At 54.5% G+C, this 22185-nt stretch overlaps 2 protein-coding genes across 4 annotated transcripts in view; one reads left to right on the top strand and one right to left on the bottom strand.

The window, feature by feature from the left end:
- Positions 1-12829, top strand: part of LOC114620073 (NADPH--cytochrome P450 reductase) — a 60763-nt gene extending 47934 nt beyond the window's left edge. For all 3 annotated transcript variants that reach the window (XM_028766081.1, XM_028766080.1, XM_028766079.1), the window contains exons 3-16: positions 5453-5504; positions 6854-6982; positions 7665-7814; positions 8287-8411; positions 8516-8605; positions 8988-9086; positions 9935-10051; positions 10138-10256; positions 10987-11168; positions 11283-11432; positions 11537-11807; positions 11885-12030; positions 12123-12208; positions 12331-12829. In XM_028766081.1, the coding sequence (XP_028621914.1) occupies positions 5453-5504; positions 6854-6982; positions 7665-7814; positions 8287-8411; positions 8516-8605; positions 8988-9086; positions 9935-10051; positions 10138-10256; positions 10987-11168; positions 11283-11432; positions 11537-11807; positions 11885-12030; positions 12123-12208; positions 12331-12475 (1861 nt within the window). In that variant the 3' untranslated portion in view covers positions 12476-12829. The remainder of the gene's footprint in view (positions 1-5452; positions 5505-6853; positions 6983-7664; positions 7815-8286; positions 8412-8515; positions 8606-8987; positions 9087-9934; positions 10052-10137; positions 10257-10986; positions 11169-11282; positions 11433-11536; positions 11808-11884; positions 12031-12122; positions 12209-12330) is intronic.
- Positions 12830-12968: 139 nt separating this feature from the next.
- Positions 12969-21483, bottom strand: Tmem120a (transmembrane protein 120A). The gene is made up of 12 exons (XM_028766021.1): positions 21088-21483; positions 19295-19413; positions 18982-19098; positions 14656-14715; positions 14398-14493; positions 14227-14316; positions 14070-14135; positions 13912-13973; positions 13720-13812; positions 13542-13606; positions 13371-13439; positions 12969-13286 (listed from the first exon to the last, which is right to left on the bottom strand). The coding sequence occupies exons 1-12, from the start codon at positions 21166-21168 to the stop codon at positions 13173-13175; spliced, it is 1032 nt and encodes a 343-aa protein (XP_028621854.1). The 5' UTR covers positions 21169-21483; the 3' UTR covers positions 12969-13172.
- Between the last annotated feature and the right edge of the window lie 702 nt (positions 21484-22185).

Here is a 22185-nt window from a genome sequence, read left to right as displayed (position 1 = left end):
CTGACTCAGGTAGGCTTTCTACGGCTGTGCTGATGCACTGCGGCCGAAGGGAGCTTGTCAGGGAGGGCTTGTTTAGCTCCCAGATCCTGAATACAGTCCCTTGAAGGCATGATCTCAAACAGGGGAGGAATCTGTAAGTAGGAGCTGAAGCAGAGGCCACAGGGGGAGTGCAGCCAGCGCTCAGCACCATTACACACTAAAGCTTAAGACACAACTACAGCGGAATGCTGTGTGAAGTCCATGTGGCATCTTCCATATAGATGGGTTCTGTAGATTTGACTACGTGTGATAAAGTCCCATAAAGGTAGATTCTATAGATGGATGAGCTCACGATAAGGGTCGAGGGAGGACCTGGTGTGATCTGTCACACAGATAGCACAAAAGGTCACCAGGCTATTAACCAGCCTGCTGGGTGGATGACCAGTGCTGCTTACTGGCTTGCTCTCGGGGCTTGTTCTGAGCTCTTACAGAACCCAGGACCAGCCCAGGGATGGCCTCATTCACAGTGGACTGGGTCCTCCCAGATCTATCACTAATTAAGAAAACATGCTACAGGTTTGCCTATAGCCAGATCTTATGGAGATTTTTATTTTTTTTTTTTTTTTTTTTTTTTGGTTTTTTGGTTTTTCGAGACAGGGTTTCTCTGTATAGCCTAGGCTGTCCTGGAACTCACTCTGTAGACCAGGCTAGCCTCGAACTCAGAAATCTGCTTGCCTCTGCCTCCCAAGAGCTAGGATTAAAGGCATGTGCCACCACCGTCTGGCAAGACATTTTCTTAATTGGAGTTCCTGCCTCTCAGATGAATGACATTAGCTTGTGTCAAGTCAGTAAAATTAGCCAGCACGGTGGTCCTGATTTTTTGTTTTCCTTTTCTTGTTGTTGTTGTTGTCTCATTAGCTCAGGCTAGCCTTTGTATGTACCTGTGTAGAGGATGACATTAAGCTCTGATTCTTCCTGTCTCCAGGAAGTGCTAGTATATATGCCCCAGTCATCCTGTGGCAATTTATGTGGTGCTGGGGGTGGGAACCCTGGGCTTTGTGTGGTAGAAAACTACTCTGCCAACTGAGCCTCCCAGCTAGCTCGCTCGCTTTCTTTCTTCCTTCCTTCCTTCCTTCCTTCCTTCCTTCCTTCCTTCCTTCCTTTCTTTCTTTCTTTCTTTCTTTCTTTCTTTGAGACAAACTTGCTCTGTAGTTTAGCCTGGCCTTGAACTCTGTCCACATGTCTCAGCCTCCAAAGTGCTGGGATTGGAGATATGTACCACCACCTGGCCCAACCCTTTTTAAAAAATTCACTTTACTTCCCAATCATTGCCCCCTCGCCTTCCTGACAACCCTCTCCCACAATCCTCTCCCTCCCTGCCACATCAAGTCTCTCTGGGGGCTAGGATTTGGCCTGAGGCCTCTGTCAGCCCACCCTTAGCTAGCTCCTAGCTTTTGAAGTGACTCCTCAAGGAGCAGGGCCCTGTGGTACACTACCTACCAGTTTTCTCTTAGCTCCGCACAGACCTTTTGGTAGCAGAAGCTGGCCAGTCTATTCTGCAGGGAGCCACCGTCCCCTTCTGCCACCATTCTCATGGCCCTTTCTGCCTGTTAACCCTGTGGCCTGGAGACATTAGTCACCAGACAGCCAGGCTCTGCAAGTTCAAAAGCAGCTTCCCAGGTCCCTCCCTGGCAGCGGGACATCCCAGGAGGAATCAGTTCTACCACAGAAAATTAGATTTGAGTTGCCTCGGGTTTCAGAAGTGCTTCTCTTCCTTATCTGGGACTGAAGAAAAAAAAAATGCACCCCCTTGAGGCATCTGGGTTCTCCCAGTGACTCAGTGCTTCCCCTCACCCGTCCTCTCTTCTTACCCACTCTGGTGGCCTGCTGCTGACTTCAGAGGCGCCTGTTCCCAGTGGAGGGCTTGGGTGGGCGGGACTAATTGGAACCTTTCAGGCTCTGCTGTGGAGCCATGTGGTGTCTGTCTGGCTCCCACAACTTGGGCCAGCTGCCACCTGCGCAGTGCTCTGGGGTCTGGGCCTGGGTACCAAGAAAGGGGTTTCATAAGACGCGCCACCTTGGGCTTGCTGCCCCCACTGCATGGGACAGGAAGGGAAAGTATATCTCTCTGTAGTGGCCAGGATGTGCCTGGGTGACAAGGCCCCAGTGTCTTTGACTCCTCAGTTCTCTCTAGGGGCTCTTGCTGCAGCGAAGGCTGGCTTTTGTTGCAACCTGCGCACGCACGTCTCTGCGGTCAGGGCTGGGATAGCTTTGTTCTCCATCCTTTCCTTCTCCTAATGGGAAAGGGGGAGGAGGGTGTGGGGAGCGGGACTCTGATATAAACAGTTACCAAGGAGACTGAGTGGGGGTGTGTGTGTGTGGAAAGGTTCTCGCTTTCCCTCAGTCCATGGTGTGTGTGTGTGGGGGGGGGGGTTGGGGGGTGTTACCCCAGCCGCAGGGGATCATGGGAGGCTGCAGTCTCAGTCCCGAGTCCCGCTGGAGCTGCCAGATGTTGCAGAGTTCACAGGCTTATGGGGACAGAGGCAGGCAGAGGTGCCGAAGGATTGTGAGATGACTTCTGGGGCGTCTGGTGGTACTTTCAGAGTCTCTGGGCCCAAGCAGCCTACCCCATCACACTGAGAATGGACAGAACTGAACTTCCTTTCTGTCAGCTCTCAGCCAGCAGCCGCAGAGCTCAGTGTGGGACCCTCCTTTTTCTTTAATCCCTGTTGGGAACAGGGGCACCATGGGGTGTGCATACTCATCTCCACCGGAAGAGCCCATCCTGAGAAGGTCAGTTCCACCCGGAGTTCAGATGTGTGGGTAGCCCAAGGGCTGGGTCATGTGGCTGCCAGCCATTGCTAAAGGGAGAGGCAGCTCCCGGGGCTAGGGTCAAATGGGCTGCTGTTAGTTGACCCCCTGGGTACTACCAGGTCTGCTTCCTGGAACTGTCTAGGAGTTGCTCCCAGTCAGGAAGGGCTGCCCAGGAGATTGTCCAGCACTGGCTTCTCTGGCTCCATTTGCCCAGAGGCCACTGTCCCTGCTGGATCCCAATGAGTGAGGGCAGCTGATGGAGAGTCCTTCCTGTCCCCAGGGCCAAAGCAGAGCTAATTAAAGGACAGGGTGGGCCTCAGAAGTGTTCATGTGTGGCTGGGGAGATGGGTCAGTTAAATCCTTTCTACACAAGCAGGATCTGAGTTTGATCCCCAGAACCTGTATTTGAAGAGCTAGGCATTGAGGTAGGCTTGTGATCCCTGTGTTGGGAAGGCACTGGGCGGGCAGGTCCCTGGGCCTGGTGTCCAGCTAGCCTGAGCAGCATGGTGAGCTCTGGGTAATGAGAGAGACAGCCCCTGAGGAACACCAGAGGTTGACACTCACCTCCCCTATACACGCACAAGAAATGCAGTGTCGTGGTCTTTTCTCCCCCGGGGTCAAGGGTGAATATCTCCAGGTAAACTTGTCCAGGGCTCTCACCTTACCATGGCCAGAGACAGCTGGCCTGGCATTTGTCCCCTTTCACCTACAGCAGGATGCTAGCCTCAGGCCTGGGCCCTTGGGAGCTTGCTGCTCTATCTCTTGAGAATGGAGCCCAGCATTTCCTGTCGCTCTGGCTGTGGCACCTCTGTGGCCCTGTGCCACCTTAGGCTGCTGGGCGACTTCAGATGAAATCACAGACTGGCCCAGATGCCCATTCACTTTCCTAAAAGACCTTTGTCCCCTTGAGTGTCACTCAAGTTTCAGGTGCCTGGCAGGACTCGGAGGACACTGCAGAGTAAAGTTCAGTAAGTGGCTAAGGCCTTCAGAGACTAGGGCTGGGATGTCCGTCACATGCCTGTGCGGTGACGGGGCCTAGATCTGCAGCCAGCTCTGCCTCTTACGTGGCTCCTCTTCTCCTGCTGTGATTCTCCGAGGCTGGAGCTCAGGGACAGGACATGCTCTTGGAAGACAGAGATGCCATGTTCTAGTCCCCACCCTCAGCACCTGGCACCGTGCCCTGCCCTGTGTGCTGGAGATGTGATTCCTATGGAAACATCTGTCTTTTGAGAAAAGCCAGAAGCTGGCTTCTCAAGCCAGAGCGGGGAGGGAGTGGGAAATGTCCCCAGAGGCTGCTGTCCACTTCTGCCTGCCAGATGCTGGGTGGGAGACCTGGGCCAGCCATGCGGGAAAGCTGTGAATTGCGTGCGGAGTGCACTCCAGGCGCTTCCCATTATTGCAGCCAGTCCTCAAGGGGAGCAAACTGCATATGTGGAGGGAAACGCCGCGTGGATGTCCGTGCCCTGTGATGACTGTGACCTTGGTGTTAGGGGAGACAGGGACAGGTTGCTGTGAGGGAGCTCAGGTGTTGTGTTGAAGGACAGTAGGGGTTGGGGGAAGGTTCAGAGGTCAGGTCAGGGGTCATCATGTCTGTCTGTCCACTCATGAGGATGTAGTGACTTGGCCAGAGAATCATGAGCTGGGTTTCCGTCTAGAACACTTTCTGTCATGCCAGTCTCTACTTTTTTTTTTTTTTTAAATATTTATTTATTTATTTATTGTATTGATGAGTACACTGTAGCTGTCTTCAGACACACCAGAAGAGGGCATCCAATCTCATTACGGATGGTTGTGAGCCACCATGTGGTTGCTGGGATTTGAACTCAGGACCTCTGGAAGAGCAGTCAGTGCTCTTAACCGCTGAGCCATCTCTCCAGCCCCCAGTCTCTACTTTTTGTTTTCTGAAACGGTTTCCCATGTAGCCCTGGCTGTCCTAGAAGTCTCTGTAGACCAGGCTGGTCTTGAACTCAGAAATCCACCTGCCTCTGCCTCCCAAGTACTGGGATTAAAGGCGTGCGCCACCACTGCCTGGCTATCCTCATTTTCTTATGAGTTCAGAAGTCACCTCACGTGCTTGCTATAAGCCTTACTAAATCATGTCTGTATTTGGTGTAAGTAAATGCAGCTGTGTGCACATCTGATTTAGAGGGTGCACAGGATGTCCAGCTTGTCATGTGGCGCTGGATGCAAACTCATCCTCATGATTGGGGATCCAGCTCTCGTGCACAGCCGCTGCTCCGCCTCCGCACATACATACGACCTAGCACACATCCACACATCCCTGACCACGCTTTTTGACATAGAGTCTCCCGTTGGCTCACTGTCTCCAGATGGAGATAGAGCATCTTTCAGGTTGTGCCCTGTCTGCCTGAGATGAAGGCAAGGGGAGAAAGGGGCCCGAGGGTGGAGAGGGAGAGAAGAGCCAAGCGCTGGGAAAGAGAACATGGGCAAAGAACCAGGCCAGCCCCTAGCTCAGACTGGCTGATTGCCGTCAGCTCACTGATGAGTCAAGGCACGCAAAGGACTGATTTATACCACTCCCAGCTGTTGGCCTCGCCACTAGGGCCTAACACAGGTGGACTGTCCCCTAAGAAACTGCTGCAGGTGGCACTGCCTGTCACAGCCACTTCTGTCCCCATCAGACTGTCTTGTTTTTCAGGGTCACATCCATCAAAGAGAGCAGCAGCTTCGTGGAAAAGATGAAGAAAACGGTGAGATCCCTGTTTCTGCTTTTAGTAGAGCATGCTTTGCTGGGTACCAGGGGCCCAGGAGAGGGCTGGGCTTCCTGACGGGAGGCCTGAGGGCTGTCGGAACCGAGCAGGTCGGGATGCTAAGGGCATCCTCACCTTACCACAGCACACGGGCTCTGCTCTTGCTTTTCTTGGATAAATAGAAATGTAAGAACTCCTTCCTTATTATCACAGTTTACAGTTCTTCTTCCATTCCCCAGAAGAAGCTCTAGCTGTCCTGGAAATTGCTTTATAGACCAGGCTGGCCTCAAACTCAGAGATCTGTCTCTGCCTCCTGAGTGCTGAGATGTGCCACTACTGCCTGGCTTAATTTTATTATTTTTAATTATGTCTATGGAGGATGGTTGTGCACAGAAATGCAAGTGTCCACTGAGGCCAGAGGCCATTGGATCCCTGGAGCTGCAATTACAGGTGGCTGTGAGCCACTGGACACGGGTGCAGGGAACTGCACTTGGGTCCTCCGCAAGAGCAGCAAGTGCTTTTAACCACTGAGCCATCCCCTAGCCTCTGCCTCACTGTGTTGTGTGTTATTACAAGAGACTTGAGCTCCTGTAGATTTTGGTATCTTGTGAATGGGAATCGTGGACCCCACAGATGCCAAAGGATCATAGCCAGCGTTGGTGACACAAACATACGTGAAGCAAGATGGAGGTCCACTGTCCATACCTTCCCGGTCACTGTCCTTGGGTTGTTTTGTTTTAAAAAAAAAAAAAAGATTTATTTTGCCAGGCAGTGGTGGCACACACCTTTAATCCCAGCACTTGGGAGGCAGAGGCAGGCAGATTTCTGAGTTCGAGGACAGCCTGGTTTACAGAGTGAGTTCCAGGACAGCCAGGGCTACACAGAGAAACCCTGTCTTGAAAAACAAACAAACAAACAAACAAACAAAAAGATTTATTTTATGTATGTGAGTACACTATCACTATCTTCAGACACACCAGAAGAGGTCATCAATATCCCATTACAGATGGTTGTGAGCCACCTTGCGGTTGCTGGGAATTGAACTCAGGACCTCTGGAAGAACAGTCAATGCTCTAACTGCTGAGCTACCTCTCCAGCCCTCACCTTCGCTCCGCTTCTCATAGTCACTGTTAGGTTGTGTTTTTTCCGAGGCCAGAGTATGATCTTGAGTACTGAGCGTGAGATTTCTTGGACTCCAGCTGGAGTTCTTCAGGTGACATCTGTCCTCTTCCATCACAGTATCTGAGACAGCCAGGAGAGAGAGGACCCTTAAGAGGGCTCCACTTGCCAGGCCTGCCCTGTGTCCCCTGGCCCTCTTACTCACCCTGTGTGTCTGCCTTTTCGCTCAGGGAAGGAACATTATCGTATTCTATGGCTCCCAGACGGGAACCGCTGAGGAGTTTGCCAACCGGCTGTCCAAGGATGCCCACCGTTATGGGATGCGGGGCATGTCCGCAGACCCTGAAGAGTACGACTTGGTGAGTTTGCCCCAACCCGCTGCTTGAGTGTGAGGGACCCCAGGATGCCTCTTCCCTGGCTCTGGATGGTACTGGATGGGGTCATCTCAGAGAGCTCTAAGTCAGCCCTCCGCTCAGTAACTTACATTAAAGTTGAGGAAGAGTGGGGACGGCATCATGGCAGAGTCGGGAGAAGCTAGTTAGGGGCAGTGGAGTCTCTTCTCATCCATGTGCTGTCCTGCCTGTGCTTTCCTCGTAAACCAGTACAGGATATGACAGACCTTGCCCATGTCCTTAAAGGCTGGAGCCAGGAGCATCATCGCTCCTGACTGGCCACCTGCTCACCAGGGTCCTTCTTCTGTTACTGCCTACACCATTCCCTTACTCGGGCTCGCTCTGTGCAGTGCACAAAACCACCATCAGCCAGGGCAGGGCGGGAGCAGGTGGCCTAGGCTTCCATATACGGTCATTGGCAGCTCACGCACACCCACTGCCTGGCTGAAGAGACATCGTTGTAGGGTGCACCTTGTCCCTCCCCCTGAATGCCCACTCCACAGTCCTGCCACAGGGGTCTTCTCCCATCTCCAGACTTCGTTTTAAATTGATAGGAGGTGTGTGAGGGGCCTCCTGGCAAGCCTTCCCCCCTGCCGCTCTGTTCCTCAGCTGTGGGCTCAGGCCGGTGGTGACACCCCTGTCTCTCTAGGCCGACCTGAGCAGCCTGCCTGAGATCGACAAGTCCCTGGTAGTCTTCTGCATGGCCACATACGGAGAGGGTGACCCCACCGACAACGCGCAGGACTTCTATGACTGGCTGCAGGAGACTGACGTGGACCTCACTGGGGTCAAGTTTGCTGTGAGTCTCCACCGAATCCTGTGGGCACATGGTGGCCTCTGGCAGCTCCCCAGAACCCTAGGATTCTCCTGTGCAAACTGCCCCCCTCTGCTCCTGCACAGTTTGAGAGGGCAGATAGCTTCCAGCAGCGGGCCTGGGCCTTGCTCTGCTGGAGCCTCACCGAGTGTCTGCCTCCTCCCATGCTACCTGCTGGTCCCCAGGAACATTGGTTACTGGACGAAAGACTCAAACAGGATAATTTGGCCAAGCAAGGAGGACTGGAGCCTCCAGCTAAGCTGGGTTTGAGCAACATAGGACACTTGTAAAAGGAGCTACCGCTGGGCTGGAGGTCTCCTAAATAAATCTCTCAGCTGTTCCTCTCAGGGCCCACAGAGCCAGACTCCCAGTGCAGGGTACGGTCCATCCCAAGGATATCAGATCCCACCAGAAGGGCTGAAGTCCTGGCCTCAGAGCCCCCTTGCTGTCCACACAGGTGTTTGGTCTTGGGAACAAGACCTATGAGCACTTCAATGCCATGGGCAAATATGTGGACCAGCGGCTGGAGCAGCTCGGCGCCCAGCGCATCTTTGAGTTGGGCCTTGGTGACGATGATGGGAAGTGAGTGTCACACCCCAGTGGCGTGGTTCCCAGCCTGGCATGCGGGCCAGCCTCTGACCCCTGGCAGGGGTGCAAGCAGGCTGACAGCTAGCCTCTCTCTCCAGCTTGGAAGAGGATTTCATCACGTGGAGGGAGCAGTTCTGGCCGGCTGTGTGCGAATTCTTCGGGGTGGAAGCCACTGGGGAGGAGTCCAGGTAAGTGATAGGCCACAGCTGGGGCCTGGGCTGGGTGGCCCTGGGGACACAGTGGGTTACGTGTGGGAGTGGCAAGAGCTCAGGCATAGGATCTGGGAGATCCTTGTTACAGGGGAGGGGCCTCCCTGAAGGTGAGGGGGATGAGGTGTCGTCTCCCTTACTGTCTTGTGGCATCACCAGGACACTGGCTTTCCTCACACCTGTGCTTCATGGCCAGCTAGTCCTCTCAGACCCTCAGAGGTCAACCTCCACCCTTCTCTATGTCTGCCACAGGGTCCCCTGCTTCCTGCTGTCACATGTCTTCCATCCATGTCCCCTCTGGCTCACCCTGAAGCTTCCCTCTTCCCAGCCCTGACCTCAGCCTTGGTTTTTCCATTCCCAGCATCCGCCAGTATGAGCTCGTGGTCCACGAAGACATGGATGCAGCCAAGGTCTACACGGGTGAGATGGGCCGTCTGAAGAGCTACGAGAACCAGAAACCGTGAGTGGAGGAAGGGACATGGGGCTGACAGCCCTGGGGACCCTTGTGTGCCCACAGCCCAGGGAGACGTATGTCCTCCTAGAGTCATGTGAATGAGCACAGTGAGGATACCCGCACTTTCATGTCCACTCTCTGGAAGGGTATCAGTGGCCCAAGGGACAGGTGCTATTCACTACTCGGGCCTTAGGAGCCAAGCCCTGGCGAGTTAGACTTGGGCAGAACGTCCCATTCTTTCCCTAGACTCCACCACCACTGGGCATGCAGTTCAATTGGTCGCATGCTCCCATACCGCATGTGAGGCCCTGGGTTCCATCCCCAGGGCCGCATAGACAGGGCGTGGCAGCACACGCCTGCGGGCTCAGGGAGACCGGAAGTCCTTATCCTCGGCTGCATAGCGGGTTGCAAGGCAAGCCTGGGATACATGAAAAAAGTCCAAGTCATGTCACTCGCTTTGACCCTTCCTAACTCTGGGTGCTGCCCAGAATCACACTGGAGCCCTCCCTAGTCACCCTGGTCACCTGGAGTCAAGCCAGCCTCCTGCTGAGCCAGACTCTTCCATTTGTCACTCCGAGCCACACTGTGGTCCCTGAATGTGGGTGGGAAAACCAAATGGCATGCGGTGATCTCAGGACCCCCATGGGCAGAGTGCAGAGGGTCTCAAGTTTCCTGTCTGTGTCCCTTTGCTTCACCCACTTCATTACCCTTATGGGGCAGGGTCAGCCCTTGCCATATTCAGTTTGCTCCTTCCTGGCCCTGGAAGGCTCAGAGGCCTCCCCACCAGCTCTCGCTCTCAGTGATGAGTATAAGCAGGTCCCAAGCAAATCACCGACCTCCTTCCTTCCCATCAGCCCCTTCGATGCCAAGAACCCATTCCTGGCTGCTGTCACTACCAACCGGAAACTGAACCAGGGCACTGAGCGGCATCTAATGCACCTGGAGTTGGACATCTCAGACTCCAAGATCAGGTACCCGCTGCCTCCTGTCTTCCCCTCGGCAAGCCTGGCCTCGAGTCAGCTGCTTGCTTCCTCCTGAGCCTGGCACTTCCGTCTAGGTATGAATCTGGAGATCACGTGGCTGTGTACCCAGCCAACGACTCGACCCTGGTCAACCAGATTGGGGAGCTCCTGGGGGCTGACCTGGATGTCATCATGTCTCTAAACAATCTCGATGGTAAGTTCCAGAATTGAGGGTCTTGTTGAGCCTTCAGGTGCTAAAGGCCCCATGCTCCAAGACACCACCTCTGTGTAGAGGTCTGGCTGTTCTCCATCCCCTGTCATAGTTACAGAGGACACCTGTGGCAGGAGGCAGAGCTGCCCTGCTTCCCAGGTAGCTAGGAAAGCCCAGCCCCAACATGCTCCTGGACAAGGGCTGCCAAACCAAGTCTTGAGTCGTGGGCTTGTGCTCCACAGCGACCTCAGTAGCTGTGGGCTGCTGGCTCCCTGCTCCTGGGCCTCCATCGTCACTGGTAAATGCAACAACTGGGGTCAGTAGCCCTCAGTGCCCACTAGGTAGGGTCCTTCACGTGCACAGATGGTAAAGGATGCTGTAACTCAGGGCCTTTCACCATGGACACAGGCATCTAGTACCCACCCAAGTCCTCAGGGAGAGCACATGACCCAGGAGCTGGTTTCTGTTCACACTAGCCACTCCCCTCCCCCCACAACACACACACACACACACACACACACACACACACACACACAGTGCTTCCTCGAAAAATGGCAGCCTATAATGGGCACGTCCTGCCTGGCCTGATGTTCAAGCCTGGCAGAAAGCTGGAGCCTCGTCACAGAGTCAGGGAGGCAGATGAGAGCAGGCTGGGGGGCCAGCCTCCTGCTCGCCAAGGCTGCAGCCTCTAAGGGGTGAGCCTCAACTCGATCCTCTTCATCTCCTGCCGCAGAGGAGTCAAATAAGAAGCATCCGTTCCCCTGCCCCACCACCTACCGCACGGCCCTCACCTACTACCTGGACATCACTAACCCACCGCGCACCAACGTGCTCTACGAGCTGGCGCAGTACGCCTCGGAGCCCTCGGAGCAGGAACACCTGCACAAGATGGCGTCCTCCTCAGGCGAGGGCAAGGTGAGCCCGCGCACCCCCGTGTCTCTACGTCCCGTGTACACACACACACACACACACACACACACACACACCCCGCCCCCAGCCTGCCCAGACCTTCCGTCCGTGTCTCCTCAGGAGCTGTACCTGAGCTGGGTGGTGGAGGCCCGCAGGCACATCCTAGCCATCCTCCAAGACTACCCATCCCTGCGGCCGCCCATCGACCACCTGTGTGAGCTCCTGCCGCGCCTGCAGGCCCGCTACTACTCCATTGCCTCCTCGTCTAAGGTGAAGGGCACCAGCCCTGCCGGGGAGGGCAGTGGACGCTGGGTGCCCGCCCAGGAAGGGCCTCCAGGGGGTTGAAGCCCGGCTCACACCGGTCCTTCCCCCAGGTCCACCCCAACTCCGTGCACATCTGCGCCGTGGCTGTGGAGTACGAAGCCAAGTCTGGACGAGTGAACAAGGGGGTGGCCACCAGCTGGCTCCGGGCCAAGGAACCAGCCGGCGAGAACGGCCGCCGGGCGCTGGTCCCCATGTTCGTCCGCAAATCTCAGTTCCGCTTGCCCTTCAAGGCCACCACGCCTGTTATCATGGTGGGCCCCGGCACTGGGGTTGCCCCGTTCATGGGCTTCATCCAGGAGCGAGCCTGGCTGCGAGAGCAAGGTAAGCCGTGGGCTCTGGTTTGTGGGGGGCCAGGCCCAGGCCTGGCTCCCCGTCACTGTAGCCGCACCCCTGCCCAGGCAAGGAGGTTGGAGAGACGCTGCTCTACTATGGCTGCCGGCGCGCGGACGAGGACTACCTCTATCGTGAGGAGCTAGCCCGCTTCCACAAGGACGGCGCCCTCACGCAGCTTAACGTGGCCTTTTCCCGCGAGCAGGCCCACAAGGTGAGGCGGGCAGCCGCGCTGACAGGCTGGGCTGCCCCGTGAAGGCGGTGCTGTGGGGCCTGGGCCCTGCTCACCGCCGCCCCCTCCCCCAGGTCTATGTCCAGCATCTGCTCAAGAGAGACAAAGAACACCTGTGGAAGCTCATCCACGAAGGCGGGGCCCACATCTACGTCTGCGGGTGAGTAAAAGGGACTGGGGAGGCTGGGGTGCGGGGTACCCTCCTATGGGGTGGCTCCACCCACAGGCTGGCTCCGCCCACCACCTTCCGCCACACCTTCTTGTCCCCTCTTCTCCCCCTAGGGATGCTCGGAATATGGCCAAAGATGTGCAGAACACATTCTACGACATTGTGGCTGAGTTTGGCCCCATGGAGCACGCCCAAGCTGTGGACTATGTGAAGAAGCTGATGACGAAGGGCCGCTACTCCCTGGATGTGTGGAGCTAGGACTGCCCCCTCCCGCCCCTCGCACCCTGTAATCACTTCCTCAACTTCCACCTCGAGGGGGTTCCTGCCTGGCCTGGACACAGGGAGGCCCAGGGACTGACTCCTCCAGGCCCGAGGGATGCCCTCCTGGGCCCCTAGGCAGAGCCTGGTCCATCGTACCAGGCAGCCCAGCCCCAGGGCACATGGCAAGAGGGACCGGACCCACCTTTGGGTGATGGGTGCCTTAGGTCCTCAGCAGCTGTACAGAAGGGGCTCCTCTCTCCACAGAGCTGGGGTGTGGCCCCAACATGTGATTTTGAATGAGTGTAAATAATTTTAAATAACCTGGCCCTTGGAATAAAGTTGTTTTCTGTATTTGCCTGGTGTTGGGTTTATATGGGGTCAATCTTGGGATCTGCTTCCATTAGACAACCCCCGTCCCCGTCCAGAAGCCAAGAGTCGGTGCCTTGTTGGGAGCCCAGACCCTTGAGAGAACACATCCACAATCCACCAGGCATTTCCATCTCTTCCTTTATTGAGGCCTAGAGCCCAAACCCTGCAAGCTGGGCTCCAGGCCCAGGCCTTCCTCAGGGCCCACAGAGCCCACGAAGCCCAGGGGGCACAGAAGGGAACCCCCTACACATGAGGGGTGCCCCAGCCTGCCGCCCCACCTGGCACACAGGTCAGAAGCCCCTTTGGGGCTGGCATCAGGTTTAACTTAATCCTTCTTGCTCCCGTGCTGCTGGCTGTGGAACTTCTGATGCACCACTCGGAGGGTGGTGAAGAAATTGCCGAGGAAGAGGAGGAGGAAGGGGAGGCCGCACATGAGCACCTGCGGGGGTAGGGAAGTCCCAGGTCAGGACAGGCAAGGTCTCGATGAACTCTCCCATGCGCCCCTTCCGGACCCCTGGCTCACCTGCCACTCTTTGCACTCAGGGTCCCGGGCCAAGTTAAACAAGGTCAGCGCATTAAAGAGCTGCCAGAACTGTAAAGGAGGGGGTCTGTTCAGTAAGTGTAGTGTCCAGTGGGGCTCAGAGCCAGAGGCGGACACCTAAGGGGTGGATGAGGACATCCGGGTGTGACTTACATGTCCGAAGAAGAGGAACGGAAGCAGGAAGGTGAGGCCTCTCCACATCCAAGACTGAAAGCCCTCTGTGGGGGATAGAAAAAAGCTGAGTAGGGGCCAGGCTGGAAGTGATTGGATACCCTCCTCAGGAAAGCCCCCCCATTTCCCCAGGGCTGCAGAGCAGGGCCAACTGACTCACCTACAGTGAGATCCATAGTGTGTCGCTCGCCCAGGGCTCGCAGGCGGTACAGGCACCCGCTCTGATAATAATACTGCAGAAACTGCACAAAGCCTAGGTGATGGCGGCAGGTTGAGCATGTTAGGCCCGCTCCAGGCCACGGGTTCTCTGCCCCCTTCTCCCCTCTCTCCCCTCCCCAGCAAGGGAACTCACTCTGGTACATGGAGAAAGACAGGAACTGGTTCCGGAACTTCTGGTACATGAGTCCATCTGGCCTAAATTTAGGGAGAAATCAGAGGAAGGGGGGACATGAGAGCCTGGGTCTTCCGCCTCACGCCATTCCCCTGCCAGCTGAGGGCTCGGTCACTCACCAGGTCAGCATGACTCCTGACAGAAATGTGGACACATAATGATGGAAAACCCACCAGCCTTTGATCCTGTAAGAGGGCGTCAGTTAGTTCTGCGATGCAGAGCCGATCCCACAGCTAGCCCGTGTGTAGCGCCAGCCGCCCCACTGCGCATGCGCACCTGGAACCATTATTGATGAGGATGCTCTCCCGGATGGTCAGCGTGCAGTAATACCAAACCAGCAGGAAGTTGAAGGCGGCGTCCGTCACTCTGGGGAGTGGGGTACAGAACTGATATCAGGGCCTTTGCCCCTGATACTGTCCCCACCCAGACCGCGACCAAGACACTCACCTGGAGTTGAGCAGGAAGCGGCAGGTGAAGGAGATGACAATGAGGATGATGGTGAGGTAGAGTTTGAATCTCTCATACTCGTCTTTGTAAGCGAACCTGGTGGAGGGAGGGGCGCGCATTCATGGGCAGGCCGCCTGGGGCGGGCGGGTGGGAGGTCCCTTCTCCCCCAGAAATCAAGACCACACCAACCAAAGTCAGGGTAGAGGTGGATGGAGAGCCCCGGGTGAGCCCCAACCCTTGGCAACGACCTCCACATACTTAGCCTGCTTGCTCAAAAGTGTCACGTTGACATTCCCCAGAACCAGACTCAGGTACAACCTAAGGGAACAGAAGAAGGAGCCTCAGTGACAGAAAAACAAACAGCACAGTCTAGCGCTTGCTGCGTTCCCTGTGGCCTTGGTATACTGCTCTAAACTTTAGGGGGTGCCACTGACCAACTACACACGGTACCCCGACACATCTCTCCCTGCCTGCTCCTGAATCCTGCCCTCGGGGTAAGCAGGGTCTCTAGCCTATGATGTTCTGCCTGGCACCTCCCTATGTTGGTACCTTGAGAGGCCTGGCTGTCCTCTGTGAGAAACCATCCCATATCCCAGCCCACTCCTCGGGTCTCGGCATGGGGATGGCATCTCGGGAGTCGTCCATTGCTGTTGGGTTTTGTTTTTTTGTTTTTGTTTGTCTTGGTTTGATTTTTGATTTTTCTAGACAGGGTTTCTTGGTGGTTCTTGAATTCCACTGTAGACCAGGCTGGCCTCAAACTCAGAGATCCATCTGCCTCTGCTGGATTAAGTGTGCTCCAGCACCACCTAGCTTATTCTTTGCTTTTTCAACAAGAAACTCAGCCCTGAGTCCCCGAGTTCCCTTCCCATAGCCACACACTGGACCTCGTTCCCACCTCAATGGCCTCTCCCCAAAACTCCAGGATGGAAGATGACACAGCTGGTAAGACAGAGTGCTGCCTTGCACCACATAAAGACTCACACCTGATTCCAGGACTTGGGAAGTGGAGGCAGGAGAACCAGAGTTGAGGCTAGCCTGGGGTACAACAGACCCTGTCTAAAAAATAGGCCACCAAACACAACAAACAAAAGGAAGCTCCTTGTGTGTCTACCCCTCTCACTAATGATAATGAAGCCCATTGTCTTCAGACACTCCAGGCACGACAGCAACACGGTATCTTTAATAAGCAGCAGCACCCAGTAGAAGGGCTTCTGTCCCCACTCAGGCCTCAGAGCATAGATAGCAGAGAGACGCCTGAGGCTGCAAAGGAGGAAGTCTGAACTCCACGTGAGCCAGCGGAGCTCTTCCCAGGGTCTCGCTGTGATGAAACAGCGTGATCAAAAGCAACTTGGGGGGAGACAGTTTATTTGGCTGACCTGTCCTGGATTTCAGTTCACCAAAGAAAACCAAGACAGGATCTAAAACAGAGCAGGAACCTGGAGGCAGGAGCTGATGCGGAGGCCACGGAGGGGTGCGGCTATCTGGCTTGCTCCTGATCGCCTTACCCACTCAGCCTGCTTTCTTGCAGAACCAGGACCACCACCCCAGGGCTGGCCCCACCCACAGTGGGCGGAGCCTCCACCATCAATCACTAACTAAGCAAATGCTCTACAGGTTTGTCCCTACAGACCGATTGATCTCAAGGAGGCGGAGGCGCTCTTCTCAGTTGAGGATCCCTCCTTTCGGACGACTCTGGTTTGTGTCAAGCTGACTAAAATCTAGCCAGGACTACTGACCCTTGTCAGCTTGACAACACTATTTAATGATAACCTTTCCTTTCTTGTTTATCTCCAAGATCTCATATTAATAAATATCACAACATTAAACACATTACCAAACTTGGAATTAGTACAGATTTTACAAACTCAAACATTTTAAAAGTTCAGTCTCTAAAAAAATTACAAAGTCCTGCTGAGTGGCGGTGGCCCACGACTTTAATCCCAGCACTCAGGGTTAGGATTAGGCTTGGGGAGGGGCAGAGCCAAGCAAGAGATTTCTGAGTTCGAGGCCAGCCTGGTCTATAGAGGGAGTTCCAGGACAGCCTGGGCTACACAGAGAAACCCTGTCTCGAAAAAAACAAAAGGAAAAAAAATTACAAAATTCCTTTTAAAAACTAAAGTCTGTAAAACTCCAAAATTTCTTTCAAAGTCTCTCTACTGTGTGCTTCTATAAAATCAAAATAAATATGTAAGAGAAAAGAACCAGGACATAGTAAAAATCTGAACCAAACCAAATTCCAGCTGTATAAATAACCTGGGATCCAATGTCTAGAATTCGTTTTCCTGAGCCCCACTGAAGGGCCCAAGTTACTTCTCCAGCTCCACCTCTCCAGCCCACAGACAGTCTCCTCTGCTCCAGCCAGCTCCACTCTTGGCTGGGCCTGTCCTGGGGGATCATCCCATGGTACTGGCATTTCCAAAATGCTGGGGTCTCCTGCTGCAGCTGGGCAGCACTTTCACCAATACCCTCTCCCAGGCTCTCGTCAGGATGCTAAGCCTCAACTTCTCTCCATGACCCCTTCAATCCTGGGGACAACTATTGAAACCACACCTTTGCCAATAGACTCTACTGGCCTCTCACAGCGCCTCTCACAGCGCCAAGCCTCAGGTGCTCTCCATGACCCTTTATACCTTCAAAACCAGTCTGACCTGGGAAGCTCTTACACACAACCAAGGTCATCTGCCAGCACGAGGTACGGTACTGGCCACCTCTGGAACACAGACTCTAAGGAGACACTTCCCCAAAGATTTCACCTCCGTAATGAATAATTCTGGTTTCTTCTTATTTTGTTTCTTTTTGTTTTGCTTTTCAAGACAAAGTCTTTCTGTGTAGCCCTGACTGGCCTTGAACTCAGAGATCTATCTGCCTCTGCCCCCCAAGTGCTGGGATTAAAGGCGTGTGCCACCACCACCCAAGTTCTGGTTTCTTCTTAATCACTGCTAATTCTTCAGCCCCAGCTGACCAGAACCACAGAACCTTAATTCTTTTTTTTTTAAAGATTTATTTATTTATTTTATATGAATACACTGTAGCTGTCTTCAGACACACCAGAAGAGGGCATCAGATCTCATTACAGATGGTTGTGAGCCACCATGTGGTTGCTGGGATTTGAACTCAGGACCTCTGGAAGTGCAGTCAGTGCTCTTAACCACTGAGCCATCTCTCCAGCCCCCAGAACCTTAATTCTAAATAGCAAATGTGCACAATAGAATCTCTAAGCTTCCCTCTGACCTTCCCAAGCCAGGCCTCCATAACCTGTACTGCTCTCCATAGTATCTTCCGAGCTCCAACAGAACAGTCCTCTGGGCACTGAGCAGCCAGTGACTTTTCTAACCCAAAGTTCCAAAGTCCTTACAATTCTCCCCCTAAAACATGCTCAGGTCTGCCACAGCAATACCTTACTATCCTGGTACCAATTTCTGTCTTAGTCAGGGTGACTGCAGTGATAATACATCATGGCCAGATATAACACGGGGAGGAAATGGTTCATTTGGCTTACATATCCTGAATCACAGTCTACCGAGGAAAGCCAAGGCAAGAACTCAAACTGTATGGGAACCTGGAGGCAGGAGCTGATGCAGAGGCCATGGAGGAATGCTGCTTACTGGCTTGCTCCTCATGGCTTGCTCAGCCTCTTTCTTATAGAACCCAAGACCACCAGCCCAGCGATGGCACCACCCACAGTGGGCTGTGCCCTCCCCCAATCACTAATCAACAGGCTTGCCTACAGCCTGATCTCATGGAGGCATTTCCTCAATTGAGGCTCCCTCCTCTCAGATGACACTAGCTTTTGTCAGGTTGACAAAAAAAAACTAGCTAGGATACTAATTCATTTCCCCACAGAGACCCAGCTCTGCCACTCAGGGCATCAATCACGGTGTGCCAGCACTCTAGGGTCAAGTCTGCTACACCCCCAGCCCTTGGTTTAGTTTTGGTTTTTATATTATTTTTATATGCATGGGTGTTTTGCCTACAAGTATGTATGTGTGCCTGGTGCCCATGGAGGCCAGAAGGTGATGTCAGATCCTCTGGAAATGAAGTTACAGACTTGTAAACTACCATGAAATGCTGGGAATTGAATCCTGGTCCCTTGGGGGAGCAGTTAGTGTTCTTAACCCTTAAGCCATCTCTCTAGCCGCTTTGTTTGTTTGTTGTTGTTGTTGGTGGTGGTCTTTTGTTTTTGCTTTTTTTGGGGGTACGGGGAGCATCTTACTATATAGCCTTGGCTGGCCTGAAACCCACTCTGCTGACCAGGCTAACTTTGAACTCACTATGTAGTCAAAGAGGACCATGGACTCTCTATCCTCCCGCCTAAATATCCAGGGTTAGGACCACAGGCATGTGCTAGCTCATTCTTTACCTCTGAAGATGACACAGGCTACACCGGGAAGCTGTGTCTAACCCCAGTGTGGGGTTAGATATCCATCACTGAGGCCCCAGTTCCCTGAACACTTCCCTTGAAGACTCCACTACAGTGAGCTGTTGGGCAGCCGGGCCATCAATATGGCCTCCTTTACTGACTGGATGACCTGAGAGACAGGCTAGGGTGTCACATCCCTGGAGCTGGAAGAAGAAAAGGCTCACCCGTTCTTCTTAGGCAGATACGCTTCCATGTCGAAGAAGAGGCCCTGACGCTCTTTCATCTGGTTTTCCAGTTCCTGCGCGGCCTCCATGGACTCGGATGGGAGAGAGGGTCTGCATCTGGGAGTACGGCAGGAGTCAGGCAGGGCAGGTGGGGGAGCCCAAGTCCTGCAGGAAACCCTGTGGGAACCCTTTGGGACAGAGAAAAGGAACAAAGCCCAGGGCGGAAGGGTAGAAGAGCCACGCCAGGGGAAGCCCAGTGGCACCCTACCCCCATGTCAACCACCCACCCCCAGCGAGACGTCACCCCCCTCACTTTTTCAGCACCAAGGCTAGCTCCTGGAGCCGCTTCTTTTGGCGTGTGATGGAGTTTGTACAGTTGTCCTGGAGTTTGGTGAGCTCCTCTAGCTTGAGGCGGTACAGGCGATGTGTTTCCTAGCATGAGGAGAGAAGGCACTGGCTTGACTGGGGAGCTGCCTGGGCAGTGAACCAGCTCTCTCAGAGGTAGAACTTTCTGTGCTTGCCCAGGGACCTCCCAGAGATTGCTCTGTTCCTGAGGCAAGCCAGGAGCTAGGCTTCTTCCAGTAAACTCAGACCCTCCGTGGTACATGTCTTCAATAGCAGGTCAATTGTCTCCAGCTCTGGCAGCTAGATTCTAAATGTGCTCTCTAGCCCAGTGGTTCTCAACCTTCCTAATGCTGCAACCCCTTAATACAGTTCCTCATGGTGTGGTGACACCCCCAACCACAAAATTGTTTTCATTGCTATTTCCTATCTGTAATTTTGATACCATTATGAATCATAATGTAAGTATCTGTGTTTTCTGATGGTCTTAGGCGACACTGTGAAAGGGTAATCCAATCAACCTGTCGTGACCCACAGGTTGAGAACTGCTGTTCTCAAAGGGGCTGCCTGAACCCACCCCTGACCTTCTCAGATCCTCCTACCTGCCCAGCATGAAAGAATGGAAAGCGGGGATATCCATGATGCCTTCTACCCAGGCATTCCTGAGTTCTCCTCTCGGGTTAAAGATCATCAGGCTTCCCGCCCTCAGACCAGTCCCTCCCATGCACTTGCCTCCTGCAAGCACCTTTGGCCCAAAGCTTCCCCAAGCACTTTGCCCTGGTGGGAGAACCTTGTAAGCTGCAACCTAAAGAGAGGGCAAGGGGCAGTGTGGGGAAATCAAGGCAGGGGCTGAGGTCATCCTAGTTATGGCAAAACTGGGAGACATGGAGCTGTCTAGGCCTCTAGGGAGAGTTCTAGTGCCAGCAGGCTGGGGAGACCTGGACATGTGAGGCTGGGCACAGTCCAGTAGAGGCAAAGGTCTAACCTAGTCTCCAGTTGGCCAGGCTCCACTATTTAGGTCTGTTTCTCATGCCACATCCTCCTCAAGCTCTAGAATGTGCCACCACTGTCCAGTGACAACCTTCCAGGAAGCATTGGCTTCCTTCTCTCTGGTATGGAGACAGAGTGGCCACAAACAAACCCATCCTGACATGGGAGACTTTTCAAAGGTCTCTCTACCAATCCAGGAGGTCCTGGTAAGTCTGCCCCGCCCACCTCTCCCTACAAGAAAGAGCCACATGTACTGGGTCAAGCCTTCTCTGTCCCTAGGTGGGCGCTGTCCCTACATCTCAGATGACTGAGATCCCCCAACCAGGCCTGAATTTTACCTAAACTTGCTTCCCTGCAATGTTTAGCACAGAGTTAGCCAAGGGCGGGGAAGGGGTTGTCCGGCTGCACGTTTGCAGGGTGACTGACCCAAAAGGATGGGCCCGGCTGGGTTCTGCCTCGGGTGACTGCTCTCTAGGAAGGGGACAGGGTCCCGTACCGAGTAGCAGTGCAGGGAGAGGGGCAACAGAGGAGTCCTGACCAGTTTTCAAGGCCTTTGCACAAAGTGGAGATATCCTGGTACAGAGGGATCCCGCCCAGGCACGCAGGGAACGCGCGGGCAATCGGGGCTGCCATCGGACATTTAAGAAGAAAAGTGAGGGAAAGCCTCGACCCCTGACCCCTCCGAGCTACCTTATGTGTGACCTAGTGCTGCCCGACCCTTGTCCCCGAGACAGAGACGTGGCTCGGGGCTTGGATGGCCGCAGGGAAGCTCACCTGGATACCTTGGAAGTCCTGCTGCAAATCCTCCCAGTTGCGCAGGCAGTCGCCTAGCGGATCCGGGGGCGGGGACTGCATGTCTTTGTCCACGCCACGGGCCGCGGGGAGCCGCGAGTGGGGAGGACGGAGCTGCAACCCCGGCCGGCCGGAGGAGCCTCCGCCACCGCCCCCGTCCGCTTCCGGGCTCGCGCCGCGGAGACTGCCAACGGGAAAAGGCCCGGCGTAATCTGCGCGCGAGCCCCGCCCCTAGGAGCAGCCAATCGGAGCCAGGGACGAGAGCTGGGCGGGGACACGGCCCGCAGGGCGTCTCCTCTGAGACCAGACCTGGGCGTCCAGCGTTTTTACCCGCAAAGTCGGCTTCCTCGGACCACTCATAAACCAAGGCGACTTGTGCTTCTTTGATTTTGTTTTTTTAGATACCTCCTCACTACGTAGCCCTGGCTGGTCTGGAACCGAGAAATCCCCCTGCCTCTGCCTCCCCGTGTGCCAAGATTAGAAGCGTGAGCCATCTCGCCCGGCGCTTCATACACTTTTGTCCTTGAGAAGCTGTGCCTCTCTAAGGACAGCCCTGGACTCTCAGCTTTTACAGATCCTGGGCCTGAGTTCTCCGCACTCTCCTCCTGGCCCTGAATTCTCCGTACGCTCCGCCATCCTTAGCGTTTAGGCTGCCTCACCTAAAATACAAAACTTCCCACCGTGTCCCTTCTGAAGCCTTACCAGTGCGGCTCGCGTTGCGGAGTCGGTAGAGAGCTTGTCTAGCATGCAGGACGCTCAGAGTTCAACTTTCATCCAAGAGCACACAATGAGCCAGATGCAGCGGCGCATGCCAGTGATCCCAGCATTTGGAAGGTGCAGGCCGAGGGATCAAAAGTTCCTGTCATCCTCATCAAGGACACTCCCCTACCACCCATACCACTCTGTGGAAAGTTCTAGGAGGCAGTGATAGCTGGGGATATTTTCTAAATAATTAACACCCGACATTCTTCATCACCTCCACCCAGAGTTGTTCTGAGTCTGAGGAAACGCTTTTGGACAAGTCCCTTGGGACTTGTAGAATCTGAGCCCATGAGGTGGCTCAGCAGATAAAAGTGTCTG

This window comes from Grammomys surdaster, unplaced genomic scaffold (genome assembly GCF_004785775.1).
Source record: "Grammomys surdaster isolate TR1022 unplaced genomic scaffold, NIH_TR_1.0 166, whole genome shotgun sequence".
In the NCBI taxonomy this organism is placed as follows: domain Eukaryota; kingdom Metazoa; phylum Chordata; class Mammalia; order Rodentia; family Muridae; genus Grammomys; species Grammomys surdaster.
The sequence above is the reverse complement of the archived record's forward strand: the minus strand, read 5'-3'. Positions and strand labels throughout refer to the sequence as shown.

Excerpts from the sequence above, each read along its gene's own strand:
- Tmem120a (XM_028766021.1), bottom strand. The coding sequence starts at position 21,168 with ATGCAGTCCCCGCCCCCGGATCCGCTAGGCGACTGCCTGCGCAACTGG. Across the intron at positions 19,414-21,087 it reads AGGACTTCCAAGGTATCCAG|GAAACACATCGCCTGTACCG; the intron begins GTGAGCTTCCCT and ends TCCTCATGCTAG. Across the intron at positions 19,099-19,294 it reads CTAGCCTTGGTGCTGAAAAA|ATGCAGACCCTCTCTCCCAT; the intron begins GTGAGGGGGGTG and ends CCGTACTCCCAG.